Source organism: Patagioenas fasciata, chromosome 1, assembly GCF_037038585.1.
Source record: "Patagioenas fasciata isolate bPatFas1 chromosome 1, bPatFas1.hap1, whole genome shotgun sequence".
In the NCBI taxonomy this organism is placed as follows: Eukaryota; Metazoa; Chordata; class Aves; order Columbiformes; family Columbidae; genus Patagioenas; species Patagioenas fasciata.
The window spans coordinates 163,622-179,513 of NC_092520.1; the positions used below are offsets into that span (position 1 = coordinate 163,622).

At 52.5% G+C, this 15,892-nt stretch overlaps 1 protein-coding gene across 3 annotated transcripts in view; it reads right to left on the bottom strand.

Annotated features, from left to right (window-relative positions):
* Positions 1-15,892, bottom strand: part of LCMT2 (leucine carboxyl methyltransferase 2) — a 31,459-nt gene that overhangs the window by 8,363 nt on the left and 7,204 nt on the right. For all 3 annotated transcript variants that reach the window (XM_065835229.2, XM_071805934.1, XM_071805960.1), the window contains 6 exons: positions 15,369-15,558; positions 14,836-14,943; positions 11,276-11,366; positions 8,911-9,162; positions 8,043-8,267; positions 6,490-6,587 (listed from right to left, as the gene is read on the bottom strand). In XM_065835229.2, coding sequence (XP_065691301.1) covers positions 6,490-6,587; positions 8,043-8,267; positions 8,911-9,162; positions 11,276-11,366; positions 14,836-14,943; positions 15,369-15,558 — 964 coding nt within the window. The remainder of the gene's footprint in view (positions 1-6,489; positions 6,588-8,042; positions 8,268-8,910; positions 9,163-11,275; positions 11,367-14,835; positions 14,944-15,368; positions 15,559-15,892) is intronic.

Sequence of the window (15,892 nt, forward strand, 5' to 3'; positions counted from 1 at the left end):
GGAACGTGCTGAGCTGGAGGGACCCACAGATCATGGGGTCCAACTGCTGTCCCTGCAATGACACCCCACAGGTCACCCCGTGTGTCTGGGGACGGTGCCCAGTCTCTTTTGAACGCTGTTGGGCTGGGGCCGTGACACCTCCCTGGGAGCCTGTTCAGTGCACTCTCTCCATCCTTCTCTCAGCAATCAGCTCTGGGTGCTTTACAAGGGTCCTGCTGAGAGTGAACGCACTGAAGGGCCAGCTCATGTGTCTCACAGGCAAAGTTCCCGGTGACACACCTGAACACACACAACAACAGCATAACACAGCTTACTCACGTTGAGCTTGTCATCTCCTCTAATTATGCGGCTCTCACACTATAATTGTGCTATGTACTGTTTTTAAATCTCAGTCTATCTTTAATAAACTGCAATTTGTTTTTCCACAGGTACTTCTTCCATGTCAGAGTAATTTTGACCTTTCACCTTGTGCATTACTGGCCTACTCTGCCTGATGTTACCTGCCTATATGATATAGATACTCTTTGCTTCGTTGTTCCTGACGTTCACAGCTGGGCCCCAGGCCTGATCCGGTGGGACAGCACTATTTCCAGAGCATGATTTCTGAACATTTTGAAAGTCTGATTTCCAATCAATTTTGCACTACTCTGCAATACCCATGTTTAAATCACGTTTCCTTAGTACGTTATCAAAGTGTCACACGAGGTGTGCCAAAGTCCTGCTAAAGTCACGATACGCACCCCTTCTTCAGGACAAAATGTACTGCCATGCCACAGAAAATCAAACAATGTTAAACGAATTACTTCCTGAACTCTTGTTGGCGGTGATTTCTCTCCCAGTTATCTGCCAGATATTTATAGGCTGTTACTATTGGTTTCCGTATTTTTGAGGACCTGAGATGAAGCTGATTTGGCATATGTGCAGGTTGAGAGCACCTGTTTCATTTAATTTATTGAATAACAGTCACTTTCAGTGCAAAGAAGAAAAATAAGTAAAGGGGGAACTGATAAGCAAAATCACACAGAGGCAAAAACCTGATAAAGGAGGGATAACGGAGACAATGCCGAAGATCAACAACCTCCAGTCACTAGCCCACGGGCCAGTAAGAAACTCCAGACAGCTCTGGAGAGGGCCAGCCTGGGCTTTGGGGGGAAGTGAGAACAGGAGGTTCAGGAGACTCAGGAGAGGCCCTGTGGGACTCAACGAAGCTCATAAAGGAACGCTCAAGAGAGGGGGACCATTGGGGAACAAACAGAAAAGGGTATAGAAGGGGTCAGCCCCATGTAAACAGTCACCGGTCAGTACACTTGTCTGACTGAGCTTTGCACCTCACCAATCCATCCTGCTGATCGAATCCTTTCCTAAGCATGTCTCTGTGTAACATCGCTCCCTGCCCCATGCATGTGAGCAATGCAAGAGGTTCCTGCGGCTGCAGAGAACAGCGATGAGAACATCGGTGAACACGGAGCCGGAAACAGAGCAGGGGGAGCGCTCCTGTGCCTTTTGTGCCAGCGGCTGCAGCGAGTGAGGGTCTCAGCATCATGAGCTGGAGGGGACACACATCCTGCTGCCAATGGATTGAAACTAAACGACTTACTTCACAGTCACTGTGACCCAGACAGGCACCCATCACCGCTTTGCTCACAAGTCCTTCACTGTTCACAAACAACAAACTGAGGAGAGCACCATTCCCCGTTGGGTCCTTTAGAATCTGCACCAAGAGGTTCTTCAACATGCTTCAGGAATTTGCTGGTCCTGTTAGTGTCTGCTGTACGACGTTCTCAGCTGACATCTGGGAAGTTAAAATACCCTCAAGGACAGGGGCAGCTGATCTAGATATATCCCTTAATTCCTTATAGGATAACTCGTCAGTGTTGTCGTCCTGGCTGGGCACAACATCTGCTTCATTCGCTTTCCCCTTAATCCTCACCCGAGGCTCCCAACTGCTGTCGTGACCAACGGCAAGCACCATACAGTCCAACCCCTGCCTTACAGCCAGCACCAACCGCCGCCTCGCCCTCCCTGGGGGCCCTCCGGAATGGCCTGTAACACCCGCCACAGCGCCCCAGCCGCGGGACTCACCGCACCAGGCCTCACCCAAGCCAGTGATGCTGTAACTCTGGGACTGCGCCAAAGCTGCTCACACCTCCTGTTCATCCTTACGCCGCGGGCATTAGCACAGAGACACTGGAAACGTGCACCCGTGCACCCAGCACACCATGGAACAGACTGAGACCTCGCCAGCCCCTCGGGCACCAGCGTGCTGTCCTGTGGCTCATCACTAGCAAGCCTGGTTTGATTTCCTTCCCCCTTCAAATCCAGCTCAAAGCTCCTTCAATGCGCCCTGCTAACTCCTGCGCAAAGACTCCTCTCTCCCTCTGAGCCAGGCGCATCCCACCTGCTGCCAGCAGGCCTGGCGTCGTGTATCACCATCAAAAAACCCCAAATTCTGCTGGTGACACCAGTCATGGGCCAGGTACTGATCAGATGGGTCCTCCTGCTTCTTCCAACATCATTCCCTGCAACTACAAGGACAGAGGAAAACACAACTTGTGCTCCTGAACCAGTGGTCCTGAGGCCTTCTTGGATCGCCCACGGACTTATTACTGCAACTTCATTGCTGCCTACCTGAAAAAGCAATAATGGCTCTGAGCACCATACCGGCAGGAAGGTTTCCTGTAACGTTTTTGATCCGGGCCCCATGGAAGCAGCAGACTTCCCTAAGAAGTGGGTCTGGTCAGCCTACTGGGTCTTCTGTTCTCCTCAGAGGAAAGTCTCCTATGACAATGACCCATCTCTTTTTCCTGTTGTAAGTGGTTTTGATGCATGGCGTAGGCAGACTTAACCTTGGAGACACGTCCAACCTAGATGGGCCATCATCCTCATCATTGTTCGATTCCAGTTCCAGAGCCTCATACCATTGTACAAGGGCACCTGGGAAGATGAGGCAGTCATGGAGGAGATGCGCCTGCTACACCAGGCAGGAACTTGCCACCATTCTGCTCCGTCTCGAGTCACCGCGTTCTGCTGGGCAGAGAGAGGACGGGGGATCCTCCACATCCCGTGTCCTGTCTGCCCTAGGGAAGGCAGGGTGCGGTTCCAGCAGTCTGCACCTCCCAGGCTCCCTGATATTCCTCAGCCCACTCACCTCTGCCCAGAGCTTGCCACTAAGCCCCTCCTGGGCTCGTCTCCCACACAGGGTCTCAGTGCTGCTGTCCCACACGGTGCAAGAGCAGAGCAGACCCTGCAGCCTGACACCTGGGTCTCAGTGTCGCTGTCCCACACGGTGCAAGAGCAGAGCAGACCCTGCAGCCTGACACCTGGGTCTCAGTGCTGCTGTCCCACACGGTGCAAGAGCAGCGCAGACCCTGCACCCTGACACCTGGGTCTCAGTGCTGCTGTTCCACACGGTGCAAGAGCAGAGCAGACCCTGCACCCTGACACCTGGGTCTCAGTGCTGCTGTCCCACACGGTGCAAGAGCAGAGCAGACCCTGCACCCTGACACCTGGGTCTCAGTGCTGCTGTTCCACACGGTGCAAGAGCAGAGCAGACCCTGCAGCCTGACACCTGGGTCTCACTGCTGCTGTCCCACACGGTGCAAGAGCAGCGCAGACCCTGCACCCTGACACCTGGGTCTCAGTGCCGCTGTCCCACACGGTGCAAGAGCAGAGCAGACCCTGCACCCTGACACCTGGGTCTCACTGCTGCTGTCCCACACGGTGCAAGAGCAGCGCAGACCCTGCACCCTGACACCTGGGTCTCACTGCTGCTGTCCCACACGGTGCAAGAGCAGAGCAGACCCTGCAGCCTGACACCTGGGTCTCACTGCTGCTGTCCCACACGGTGCAAGAGCAGAGCAGACCCTGCACCCTGACACCTGGGTCTCACTGCTGCTGTCCCACACGGTGCAAGAGCAGAGCAGACCCTGCAGCCTGACACCTGGGTCTCACTGCTGCTGTCCCACACGGTGCAAGAGCAGTGCAGACCCTGCACCCTGACACCTGGGTCTTACTGCTGCTGTCCCACACGGTGCAAGAGCAGAGCAGACCCTGCACCCTGACACCTGGGTCTCAGTGCTGCTGTCCCACACGGTGCAAGAGCAGAGCAGACCCTGCACCCTGACACCTGGGTCTCACTGCTGCTGTCCCACACGGTGCAAGAGCAGCGCAGACCCTGCAGCCTGACACCTGGGTCTCAGTGCTGCTGTCCAACACGGTGCAAGAGCAGAGCAGACCCTGCACCCTGACACCTGGGTCTCAGTGCTGCTGTCCCACACGGTGCAAGAGCAGAGCAGACCCTGCACCCTGACACCTGGGTCTCAGTGTCGCTGTCCCACACGGTGCAAGAGCAGCGCAGACCCTGCACCCTGACACCTGGGTCTCAGTGCTGCTGTCCCACACGGTGCAAGAGCAGAGCAGACCCTGCACCCTGACACCTGGGTCTCACTGCTGCTGTCCCACACGGTGCAAGAGCAGAGCAGACCCTGCAGCCTGACACCTGGGTCTCACTGCTGCTGTCCCACACGGTGCAAGAGCAGAGCAGACCCTGCACCCTGACACCTGGGTCTCAGTGCCGCTGTCCCACACGGTGCAAGAGCAGCGCAGACCCTGCACCCTGACACCTGGGTCTCACTGCTGCTGTCCCACACGGTGCAAGAGCAGAGCAGACCCTGCACCCTGACACCTGGGTCTCACTGCTGCTGTCCCACACGGTGCAAGAGCAGAGCAGACCCTGCAGCCTGACACCTGGGTCTCACTGCTGCTGTCCCACACGGTGCAAGAGCAGAGCAGACCCTGCAGCCTGACACCTGGGTCTCACTGCTGCTGTCCCACACGGTGCAAGAGCAGAGCAGACCCTGCAGCCTGACACCTGGGTCTCACTGCTGCTGTCCCACACGGTGCAAGAGCAGAGCAGACCCTGCACCCTGACACCTGGGTCTCAGTGCTGCTGTCCCACACGGTGCAAGAGCAGCGCAGACCCTGCAGCCTGACACCTGGGTCTCACTGCTGCTGTCCCACACGGTGCAAGAGCAGAGCAGACCCTGCAGCCTGACACCTGGGTCTCACTGCTGCTGTCACACACGGTGCAAGAGCAGAGCAGACCCTGCAGCCTGACACCTGGGTCTCAGTGCTGCTGTCCCACACGGTGCAAGAGCAGAGCAGACCCTGCAGCCTGACACCTGGGTCTCAGTGCTGCTGTCCCACACGGTGCAAGAGCAGCGCAGACCCTGCAGCCTGACACCTGGGTCTCACTGCTGCTGTCCCACACGGTGCAAGAGCAGAGCAGACCCTGCACCCTGACACCTGGGTCTCAGTGCTGCTGTCCCACACGGTGCAAGAGCAGCGCAGACCCTGCAGCCTGACACCTGGGTCTCAGTGCTGCTGTCCCACACGGTGCAAGAGCAGAGCAGACCCTGCAGCCTGACACCTGGGTCTCAGTGCTGCTGTCCCACACGGTGCAAGAGCAGAGCAGACCCTGCACCCTGACACCTGGGTCTCAGTGCTGCTGTCCCACACGGTGCAAGAGCAGAGCAGACCCTGCAGCCTGACACCTGGGTCTCACTGCTGCTGTCCCACACGGTGCAAGAGCAGAGCAGACCCTGCAGCCTGACACCTGGGTCTCACTGCTGCTGTCCCACACGGTGCAGCGTGACACCTGGGTGTAACGTGTTCCCAGCAGCACCCTGCCTGGCAAGCTGCATCAGCTGCAGCCACAGCCCTCTGCTGGGTAGATACCATTGCTCCCTGGCTGAGCCAGTGAACTTACTGTGCCCTGTTCACCTGCCCTAATCGCAGCGCTCCCAGTCGCTCGCACTCCCTGGAGGTTTCTTCTACAGGTGTAGGGGTTTGGCAGCAGTTGCCCCTGGCCCCGTTTTCCTGAATCAGGAAACCTCCCCACATTGTCCTGCAGCATCATGCCAGAAATGGAGCGGCTTGCCTTGGTGGCTATGAACGTCACGGGGAAATCTTATCAACATGTAAAATTGCCTAATGGGAGAGAAGAAGGAAGACGGAGACAGAATGTTCTCAGCAGCATCCAGCAACAGGGCAGGAGGCAACGGGCACAAACTGAAATACAAAAGAAATCCACTTAAACATAAAAACCCCTCACGTTTTACTACAAGGGCAGTGGAGCACTGGTATAGGTTGCCCAAAAAGGTTGTGGAGTTTCCACTGTAGAAATGACCAAAACCCAACTGGACAATATCCTGAGCAACTTGTTGTAGTTACACCTGCTTTAAGCAAGGGTGCTGGACTAGATGATCTCCAGATGTCCCTTCTAACCTCAACTACTCTGAGAAGACTGCATTTCAGTAAATAGCAAGGTGTTTAGAAGTCAGCTCTAACTCAAACCGCCATGGAGCACGACAACACCGCCAATGCCCCCTGCTTCAATAGGGCATTACCACTGCGGACCCAACACCACGGGCAGACCCCGGTGAACTGCAGGCAACGTCTGCTCCCCGCCAGGCCCCCCTCGGCTCTCACCACAGCGCAGGACAGTGCTCCGGCGTGCAGGAAACGCCAGTCCCCCAGCGCGGGCTCCACCGCAGAGCGGCCGCCGTACACAAACAGGTACTTCTCACCTGCAGACAAAGGCAACCGGGTGGAGGAAGTTATAACTTGGTATGCCACGAAGGCAAACATTTCTATTTGCATACAGAAATTAATTCAGTCAGGCAGAAGTTTTATATTAGGACATCCCACAACCTGATAAACATCTCCAGATTTTAGCAATAAATTGTTTCATAGATACAGGAATTACTCTCGTATCTAAATCTTTTATAAGATGCACAGAAGACCAAGTATTTTCAGGAAGAAGCTGTAATTTTCACATTTCTGGTCAAAAGACCCCCATAATCCACTTATGCAGTTGCTGGATGTTTAAGGTCTGAATGGTCTGTGGTTCCGTGTGTGGGCAAGAGAACCCCAGTTACACGGTACAGAATCAGCCACCCTGTCCCAGCTCTTCCCAGAACTGCCAGCCCCCTTGCCCGGCCGTGAAACCCACCAAAATGAGCAAACAGGAGCAACACACTGGAGCGCCCTGGAGGGGTACTGCCCAGGGTACGGGACGCGTGATAAGATGCAGGAGAAGAGTATCTGGGGTTTGTATGAGACTTATTACGGGATGCTCAGGAGAGGAGCCAGGGGCAGGAAAAGGGATAGGTTAGGTGATTTGCAAAGGTACAAACACAGGAAGACAGAGGAATACCAGGACGGAGAGGGCTAGTCACGTGTAACCGGGCTGCTGGGCAGCGTGTCTGTCTGGCCACGTCCCGAGCCCTGAACAGGAACAACCGAAAATCAGCCTTTCCATTTGTAGGTAGGTGTGTTTGTGAGAAGGAAGCCAACTAAACTGCAGTTGCAAATATATATTGTAGCACTTTCAAAAATGCATTATGAGCATGTTTCAGCATTATACAATCATATATATTTTTTTATTCCTGCCCTGCATCTAGAAAATTAGCAAGATTGCAGTTCATCTATAATAAAAGTCATTATGACATGGTATCTGTTGTATAGGTTCTGTAACGAATCAACCACGTGTTAACGGCATAGATAATTGAAACCATGATCAATTGTTGGATCAAAACATTCAGTTGCTCCATTCAGGAAACTCGGCTGCGCCTGCTCAGTGTTTCCCTTTCGGACTTGACAGGCAAGAATGGCACAGGCAGCACTGGTGAGATACAGCGAGAAAAACACATTCAAGAGAAGTTTAAGCCTTAAGCCTCTAAGACTGGGGAAAAATCCATCACTGGAACAAGATCTTTACAAAATGTAATTGGATTCTCTGAAGTGATGAGGAATCTGAAGATCGTATTCTTTCAAAAATGTTCAGCAAAAAGCCGTTGTTTCAGGCAAAGGAATACAATGCAACAACAGTAACTGTATAGCCTGTACTACACAAAAAGCAAGGCTATATTACGACAATTTGCCTTTTAGACCTCACTGTCTGGACAGGACTGTCCCATACATCCTGGAATTCACACACCCGCACATACCTACAGCTATTCCACTCTTTCCAGGCTTCTCACCTTGGAACACGACCTCCGTTGCGCTGTGTCTCCAACGCCGGGCAGCTGGCTCGGAGGCACGCTGCACACCGACAAGCTCCACGGTGAAGTCCTCTGGGTCACTGCAGCATTCAGGGAACTTCAGCCACAACATTCCCAAGCCTGCGCCTGACGGGGATGTTCGTCCTCCTGTCACCAGGGCCAGAGTGTTCGAGAGACGTGACACGGTGTGGTACAACCGCCCGTCTGTGGAGATACAGAACATCATGGTTCACAGCAATCCTCCTCCCATGACATTTATAGAATCAGAGAACCATTTTGGCTGGAAAAGACCTTTAAGATCATCAAGTCCAACCATTAACCTAACACAGCCGAGTCCTCCTCTAAACTGTGTCCCTAAGTGCAACATCCACACATCTTTTGAATACCTCCAGGGCTGGTGACTCCAGCACTGCCCTGGGCAGCCTGTTCCAATGCCCCACAGCCCTTTGGGGAAGAAATTGTTCCCAGATCCAACCTCGACCTCCCCTGGCGCAACTTGAGGCCGTTTCCTCTGCTCCTGGCGCTTGTTCCTGGGGAGCAGAGCCCGACCCCCCTGGCTCCAAGCTCCTTTCAGGCAGTTCAGAGATCAGAAGGTCTCCCCTCAGCTCCTGTTCTCCAGCTGAACCCCCAGCTCCCTCAGCCGCTCCCATCACACTTGTGCTCCAGCCCCTCACCAGCTCCGTTCCCTTCTCTCCACTCGCTCCAGCACCTCAAGGGCTGTCCTGCAGTGATGGGCCCAAAACTGCCCCCAGGATTTGACATCACCGTGACATCACCTTTCCATTAGATATTTTGCTGTTAGCTCAAGAACCTGTTCCTTATACTTGCCATCAGTACAGGAACTCACCCCATCTTTCACCAGAATGTTCCGTTTTCACACAGCCAGCTTTCCAGCAGCCTGCATGCTTAATTAGCACATTGAACTGCCTCATACGGCAGTGCTGTCCATCCTCCTCCCCAAAGCCTCCAGTGGTGAGAATCACATTGGGTTCTATGAGAACAGAGCGGTGACCGTAACGTCTCAGGCCAGTCTGGGAGGGCAGCGCGCAGGCTGTTGCTGTGACAGTCCCCGCTGTCCGGACAGGACCGTCGCCGTCAGCTGCAGGCCAAAGAGAACCAAAGAGCTCCGGCACAAACAGGAACGAAGTACTACATTTTAAACGAGAGGTTAAGCAAATCTGTTCAGCTTTTCAAGAAGAAAACATTGTGCAGCAAGTCGACAGAGCACACACACAGCTGGATGTGACCTAGAAATCAACCTGCAATGGTTCAACTACCCTGCGCCAACTTTCAGCTTCCGCTCCCTCAACTCCCGAGAGTTCTGAGGCTCTTTAAGGGGTGCAGCTGGGACCGGCTGAGAGCCCGGCTCCTGAGCTGCTGCAGCGAGACAGGATCGCTCCAACACCTTCCAAAGGAGAACCTTCCTGATAACACAGTATTCGGTCACTGAAATAGCAAAGAGCAGTAGAAAGAGAACAAACACCTGGAAGCTGGATTTCCAAGCTTCTTGCTGGATTTTGATGCTACCTTCACAAACACATTGAAATAAAGTTCCAAAGCACGATGAATCATCTCTGTTAATTCCAATGATCGTACTACAGCAGAATATTTTCAGTTATCTAAATCTCTTCTCTCTAAATACTATATCCCTTAGTATGAAACGAGCTTTGAACACGGGGCTCTAGCTCACCCATACATTGTACAAATGGTTTGATTTTCATCAGTTTCTATTTTGCATCTTCTTTGTTTCAACCAAGTGCCTTATTCTTGTGTTATAAGGATGGTGAGGTGGAGGGAAGCGGGTTTCGCTGTGGTTTTTGTACGCCATACCCAGAAAAACTGCCTGTATTGAACGCTGTTTAGTAAAAGAACCTACTTTGTATTGTTTGACTTGTATTTCACCTCCTGGGGCTCAAACGTCTTCCTACAGCTGGATCTTTCTAGACCGAGGGATTCTTTCATTTCAGGAAATACACCCACCATGTTCTGTTTGGAAGACTCAGGACCTGCACTTGGGACTGGGGACCCACATCTATAGGAGAGGAGAGCTGGGGGTACACCCTGGTATCTGAGACAAACCTTCGGACGTTCCCAGTAAAAAATACCTAAGCATGGACAATACATCAGATTTTGAAGGCTTTTGCTATCAGTCTTGAATACAACAGAAGCAGCAGCAGAAAGGCCCTATTGCTGTCTCCAAGGAATCAAGTGTCTTCACTGAGCAAAGGTCAGATTTGTTTTCCTTTAACCTTAAGGACAGATCCTGTGCATATAGGGACCTTTAAGGTTTGAACATCAGATGAGTGACACTCGCACATTTATTCAGCTTCAGCGTCACTGCACATTTTCAGCTCTAATAAGACAACGCACCGCACTGAGCGCCCTGCTGGCCTGAGGAGCGCCATCCTGCTTCACCGCCTTCCAGCTGCCCTTCCTGCTCCTGGAACACAGCCTTCCAGTTGCAGAGAGAATTACTGGTGGTGCTACACTGCGGACAACGCTAGTGACGTGAAACAGGTTAAATCACTCTGCTTTCCACCCTGAGAAAGGAACCAAGCAGCCAAAAGCAGGAACGTCTTGGACTGCAGCTGCTGCCAGGCCATTTTATCAGGGACATACAGGCTTGGTCCTGGCTGTTCCTCAGCTGCACCGCTTTTCTCCATCTAAAAAAGGCCACATACAGATTTAAAAGCATTTCAGAAACAGAAATACTACACACACAATTCCACTCACAAGGGACAACAAAACAAAGCACAAACTTCATGACGGTCCCGAGTGCTCTGCTGGATGACACTGCGATAGTGCAGTAATAAAATACAGCAGCCTTTCGCGAGCTGGAAGAGCAGAATGGCTCAGAACGCCATGTGTGGAGGCAAGCAGGAGTAAATTGAAGAGGGGGCACTGTAGGATCCCAAACATCGGAGGAGGAGCAGGGCAGACCGGCACTGCAGCCACGCACTGGGGTCCCACGTACAAACAGAAGTGAGAGCTGTCCAGGGTCAATAAACGGGAAGAATGAAACTGATGAGAACCACCAGAGTCAGGATGAGGCCCTGGCCTCACTACAGGCAGCAGCACCATTGCTATGGGGATGGGGAAAGCTACTTGGATCAGCATGCCATCTGTTCCTTCCGGGCTCCTACTGCTTCCCAAAATCTCCCAGAGAAGCCTCCATGGTTAAAACAATACTATGAGAAGCAGTCAGTGTGTACCTGCCAGGCTGGGTAACAACGGAGTCCAGGAAGGTTCCATCCCCTTTGACGCAGCCAAGACAAAGTAATGAGAACATTTCAGGTGCCATTCCTGCAGCGAGCCCAAAAAGGAAATAAACATCCTGTGAGAGTCGGTCCAAGATGGAGCAGTATTTGCCTGAACATCGCCATCGAGAACTTAGAGAACTGAAGCCGAGCCCGAAAGAACAGACGGACAATGATTTGGAGAGAGGCCCGAGGAGAAGCATTGTGTTGCACTATTTCTCCGATACGGGGGGGCTGCTGCTTACAGTGGCTGTTGTGTGGACTTTGCCGCTGCTTCAGCCAAACCAGCCCCCACCTCCTGAAAGTGATTGTTATGAGGGTCTCTTCGACCCAGGGACAATCGCCGCCGTCCAGATGTGTGCTCACCTGCAGCCTCGGTCACACGTGTCCCTCACCTGCTCCCCCAAACAGTGGCCAACGACAAGGAGCATGCCCAGCAGCTCGCCAAGGGTCCTGAGGTCACCCAATGGACCAGAGAAAGACCCCTGAATGCTGGACACGTTAGCGCTGGCAAAAGAAAGCGTGGATCTTTCGAGCCTGCACAGTACGAGCCTGGGCTGCGAAGTCAAGGCGGAGATTGGGCTAAAACAATGGGAGCGAGGGGGTGAAGAAGCGTAAAAGGTGACTCCAGAAGGGACACTGAGAAGAACCACGACGGAGGACCAGCAGGACTCCACGGGACCGGAGACCAGAGGGAGCTGCTGGAACTGGACTGGTGATAAACGCAACCTCATTTCTCATCTTTTCCTTTACTTTTCCCCGTTTCTTTCCCCTTTCTTTTCTTACTCTATCGCGTGCTGTTTTACGGGCAAATTAATAAAGTAACACTGCTTGATTGAATTATAACTCCTTGGCTTTTTGGTCGCCTTAATTTTGCGCTCTGAGATCAAGGTAAAAGAACCATCAGGAGTCCATCGCCGGACGGACCGTGACACATCCCCCTCCAAACCGCAGGGCGCGGCAGCGAGGATCTCTGCACGCCGGGGAGCAGAGACCAGCCCAGCGCCGCTTCAACAGCGCCGAGAATCAGGACACTGCAGGTCAGCCTGGAAAGCGTGTGGACACCTTCCTCACCCCAGCCTTCCAAAGCTTACAGCTCAGGGGTTTTCTGAGCGAGAAGCTGTGTCCTTCCTCGATGGATTTCTCATCCATGACCCTATCCAGTCACTCTTTGAACTCACATAAACTTTCATCATCTGTAACATATCGTGGTGAAGAGTTCCACAGTGTAATTACACCCTGCATAAGGAATCTCTTTCTTTTGAGTCAGCTTTCCCTTGTGCTTCTCAGAGCTGAGCACAGAAAAGAGTGAGGGCTGTGTACCAGAGGCACTGGGGTTCTTAAAGGCCAGGGAATACAAGTGATCCCAGAGAAATCAAAATGTCCCAAGGTGCAACATGGTCTCTGCTGGCTGACAACACATAAATGTGACTCCAGTCTGGCCTCGGAACCTCTCCAGACGCAGAAGCACAAGCAACAAGAGAGGAAGTCCATAGCAAGACTGGAGTCCAGCCCGGCTTTTATGGACATCAGGGAACTGAGTACGCCCCTTCCCATGGGGTGGGATGTATTCAGACAACTACATGAACAGAGAGCATAAACATGAATTTAAAGGGTACAATATTAGCATAATCATCCCAACTTTTACCAGAAGTAGAAAGCATTGAGCACTGTAGGGGAAAGGGACCTGGGGGTCCTGGGGACAGCAGGGTGACCATGAGCCAGTACTGGGTCCTTGTGGCCAGGAACGCCAATGGTACCTGGGGTGGGTTAGAAGGGGGTGGTCAGTAGGTCAGAGAGGTTCTCCTGCCCCTCTGCTCTGCCCTGGGGAGACCACACCTGGAATATTGTGTCCAGTTGTGGCCCCTCAGCTCCAGAAGGACAGGGAACTGCTGCAGAGAGTCCAGCGCAGCCACCAAGATGCTGGAGGGAGTGGAGCATCTCCCGTGTGAGGAAAGGCTGAGGGAGCTGGGGCTCTGGAGCTGGAGAAGAGGAGACTGAGGGGGGACTCATTCATGGGGATCAATATGGAAAGGGGCAGTGTCAGGAGGATGGAGCCAGGCTCTGCTGGGTGACAACCAGTGACAGGACAAGGGGCAATGGGTGCAAACTGGAACACAGGAGGTTCCACTGCAAGAGGAGAAGAAACTTGTTCCTGGTGAGGGTGGCAGAGCCTGGCCCAGGCTGCCCAGGGAGGCTGTGGAGTCTCCTTCTCTGCAGACATTCAAACCCGCCTGGACCCCTTCCTGTGGAACCTCAGCTGGGTGTTCCTGCTCCATGGGGGGATTGCACTGGATGAGCTTTCCAGGGCCCTTCAACCCCTGACATTCTGGGATTCTGTGATCTTTTGAAAAGCAATACCCAAAAATTCATGGAAATACTGAAAATGGAAGAATCCACTGTTCATCCATGGGCAAATTATTCTAAAAATGAGCCGCTCTCAGTACTAAGTGTGTATTTTACATTTCTTATCTAATTCAACCTATCTTCTTCCCAGTAAGACCTGGATCCTACTTTATCTCAATGGCCAATTGCAGAGCTTGCTGTTACCACGTACCTTACTCCTATGCAAGTTTTTCAGCTTGCAGTTGTGTACACGTTAACCTCATCTATACGAGAAGTGATAAAGAGTTTTCACTTTCTCATGTACAAGCGGTTGCCTTGATCTACAATAACTCTTGTGCGCATTTCTTCCCACACCACTTTTAACTGGCCAGCATCCTTCAGTCATCGCCTTTGCACTCACGTAGGAAATGCTGGCGAAACACGCGCAGGCACGTCAAAGTGTTCTCACGCTGCAGGCTTTGCATTTCCAGAGAGCGTTACAGAGAACCACAAAGTCAAAACGGAAACTTCTGGTAAGTGTCCTACAGGATATTTATCTCAAAAGTTACTCAGTATTTTTGACTTCTCATCCAGACTTCAAACAGTCACAAACTTTGCCAGCATTTAACGTCAAAATTGCAAAGAATAGAGAAAGAAAGGCTGTACAAAGACCAAAAAAATATCTGAAGCTACTAACCTGTCCCCAACAATGAGGCACGGGAACAGCCTACAGAAATGCAAAAGGCAGGACAAGTGCATGTACTTTCCCCAGCAACGCTCCCAACCATTCGCAGTCAGGAACCTCACATTGGGTGTATTCTTATGTATTGATTAATCCTCAATGGATTTCTCTTTGATTAAAACAATTGCCCCGAGCCCATGCAAACTTACAGCACCTACAAGACCTTTTATATCACCAGCGGGTTTTCTATGCTAAGACTGTAACCCTGAGAGGCCACTCACAGGGGAAGGAACAAGCAGCTCTTCGAACGCCAAAGAGAGCGCTACCTGCCCAGCTTCACACAGAGCTGCCTGCAGGCCCTGCATTAACCGAGTCTGATCCCAGATCTTCCTGCCTGTATGACATCTGTGCCTTAGCAGCTGCTGCACAGAACTGTGGCTACGAGAACTTGCATAAACCTCATCAAATCAAAGCCAAGGCACTGGCATTCAGAGTAAAGGAGGGTTACCTCGTATTCATCAAAAGGCTCCAGAGCCTGCACTCTCTGCCGCTCTTCTTGTGGAGTACAACGGGTGAAAAACTCATTCATATCCATGACGCTGCACTCGGTCCAGCCCTGCAGAGAGAAATCCCTCACAGTCATTATCCCTGGAAGGCCAGAACTCACCTCCCACAAGAAAAGAAAACACCTGAATTAAACACCTGTGTGATCCTTCAGGATTGTCTAGCTGGATCAACAGCAGCCCAGAATCTGGTGAGGATGGATCTTTTACCTGTAAAGCTCTTAAGAACTTATTTTTTATATTAAAAGTCTCAGAGAAACCCCCCTTGCCTCACATCCATGCCACAAAGCACACTGCAAACTGGCTGGAACGACCTTTGAATGACTGCTCATGCTGCTAGAGAAGGCAGTGCCTCAGCCTTGGCCCTGTTTGCTTCGACTCAAACTGACACAGCCAATGACCTCCAAAGTTACTTAGTGCTACCACCTTTCCCAAGTAAATCACGCGTGCTGCACGCCCCGGAGCGGCAGGAACCCACCTTTTCCGAAAAGCGCCTGTGCTGCGCTCCGCAGTCGGGGTACTGCGCCAAGGAGCGCAGCGCCGAGCGCCGCTGGCTGAAGTGCCGCTGCATGACGCGTCCGAAGGGGTCCCGCGGCTGCACCTGCTCGTACAGCACAAAGCACGCCCGAGGGAAACGATCTGCTGCCCACTGGATCAGCGCGTCCGACCTGTTGGGCAAATTGAGCACAAGACATGAAACAACTGAGGGTCCACCTGTCACACGGCAAACGCAACGTATCTTCTTGCAACCCCACTAAACATGTTACTAAGGCACCCTGACAGAGGTAATACACATAGAGAATCCTGTGCTGGAGACCATGAACATCCCTCCCCAATTTGGGCAGAGAACTCAGGGGATGAGAAGAACAAAACTCAAACCCTTCCTTTGAAGTTTTGCTGCTGTTTCCTCCTCCCTTTCAGGACGCCAAGCGGCACTGATTGTATTACAAGGAGCTGACTGGGACTTCCAGAGATTTCCTGAGGTCCTAGTCACAGGACGGG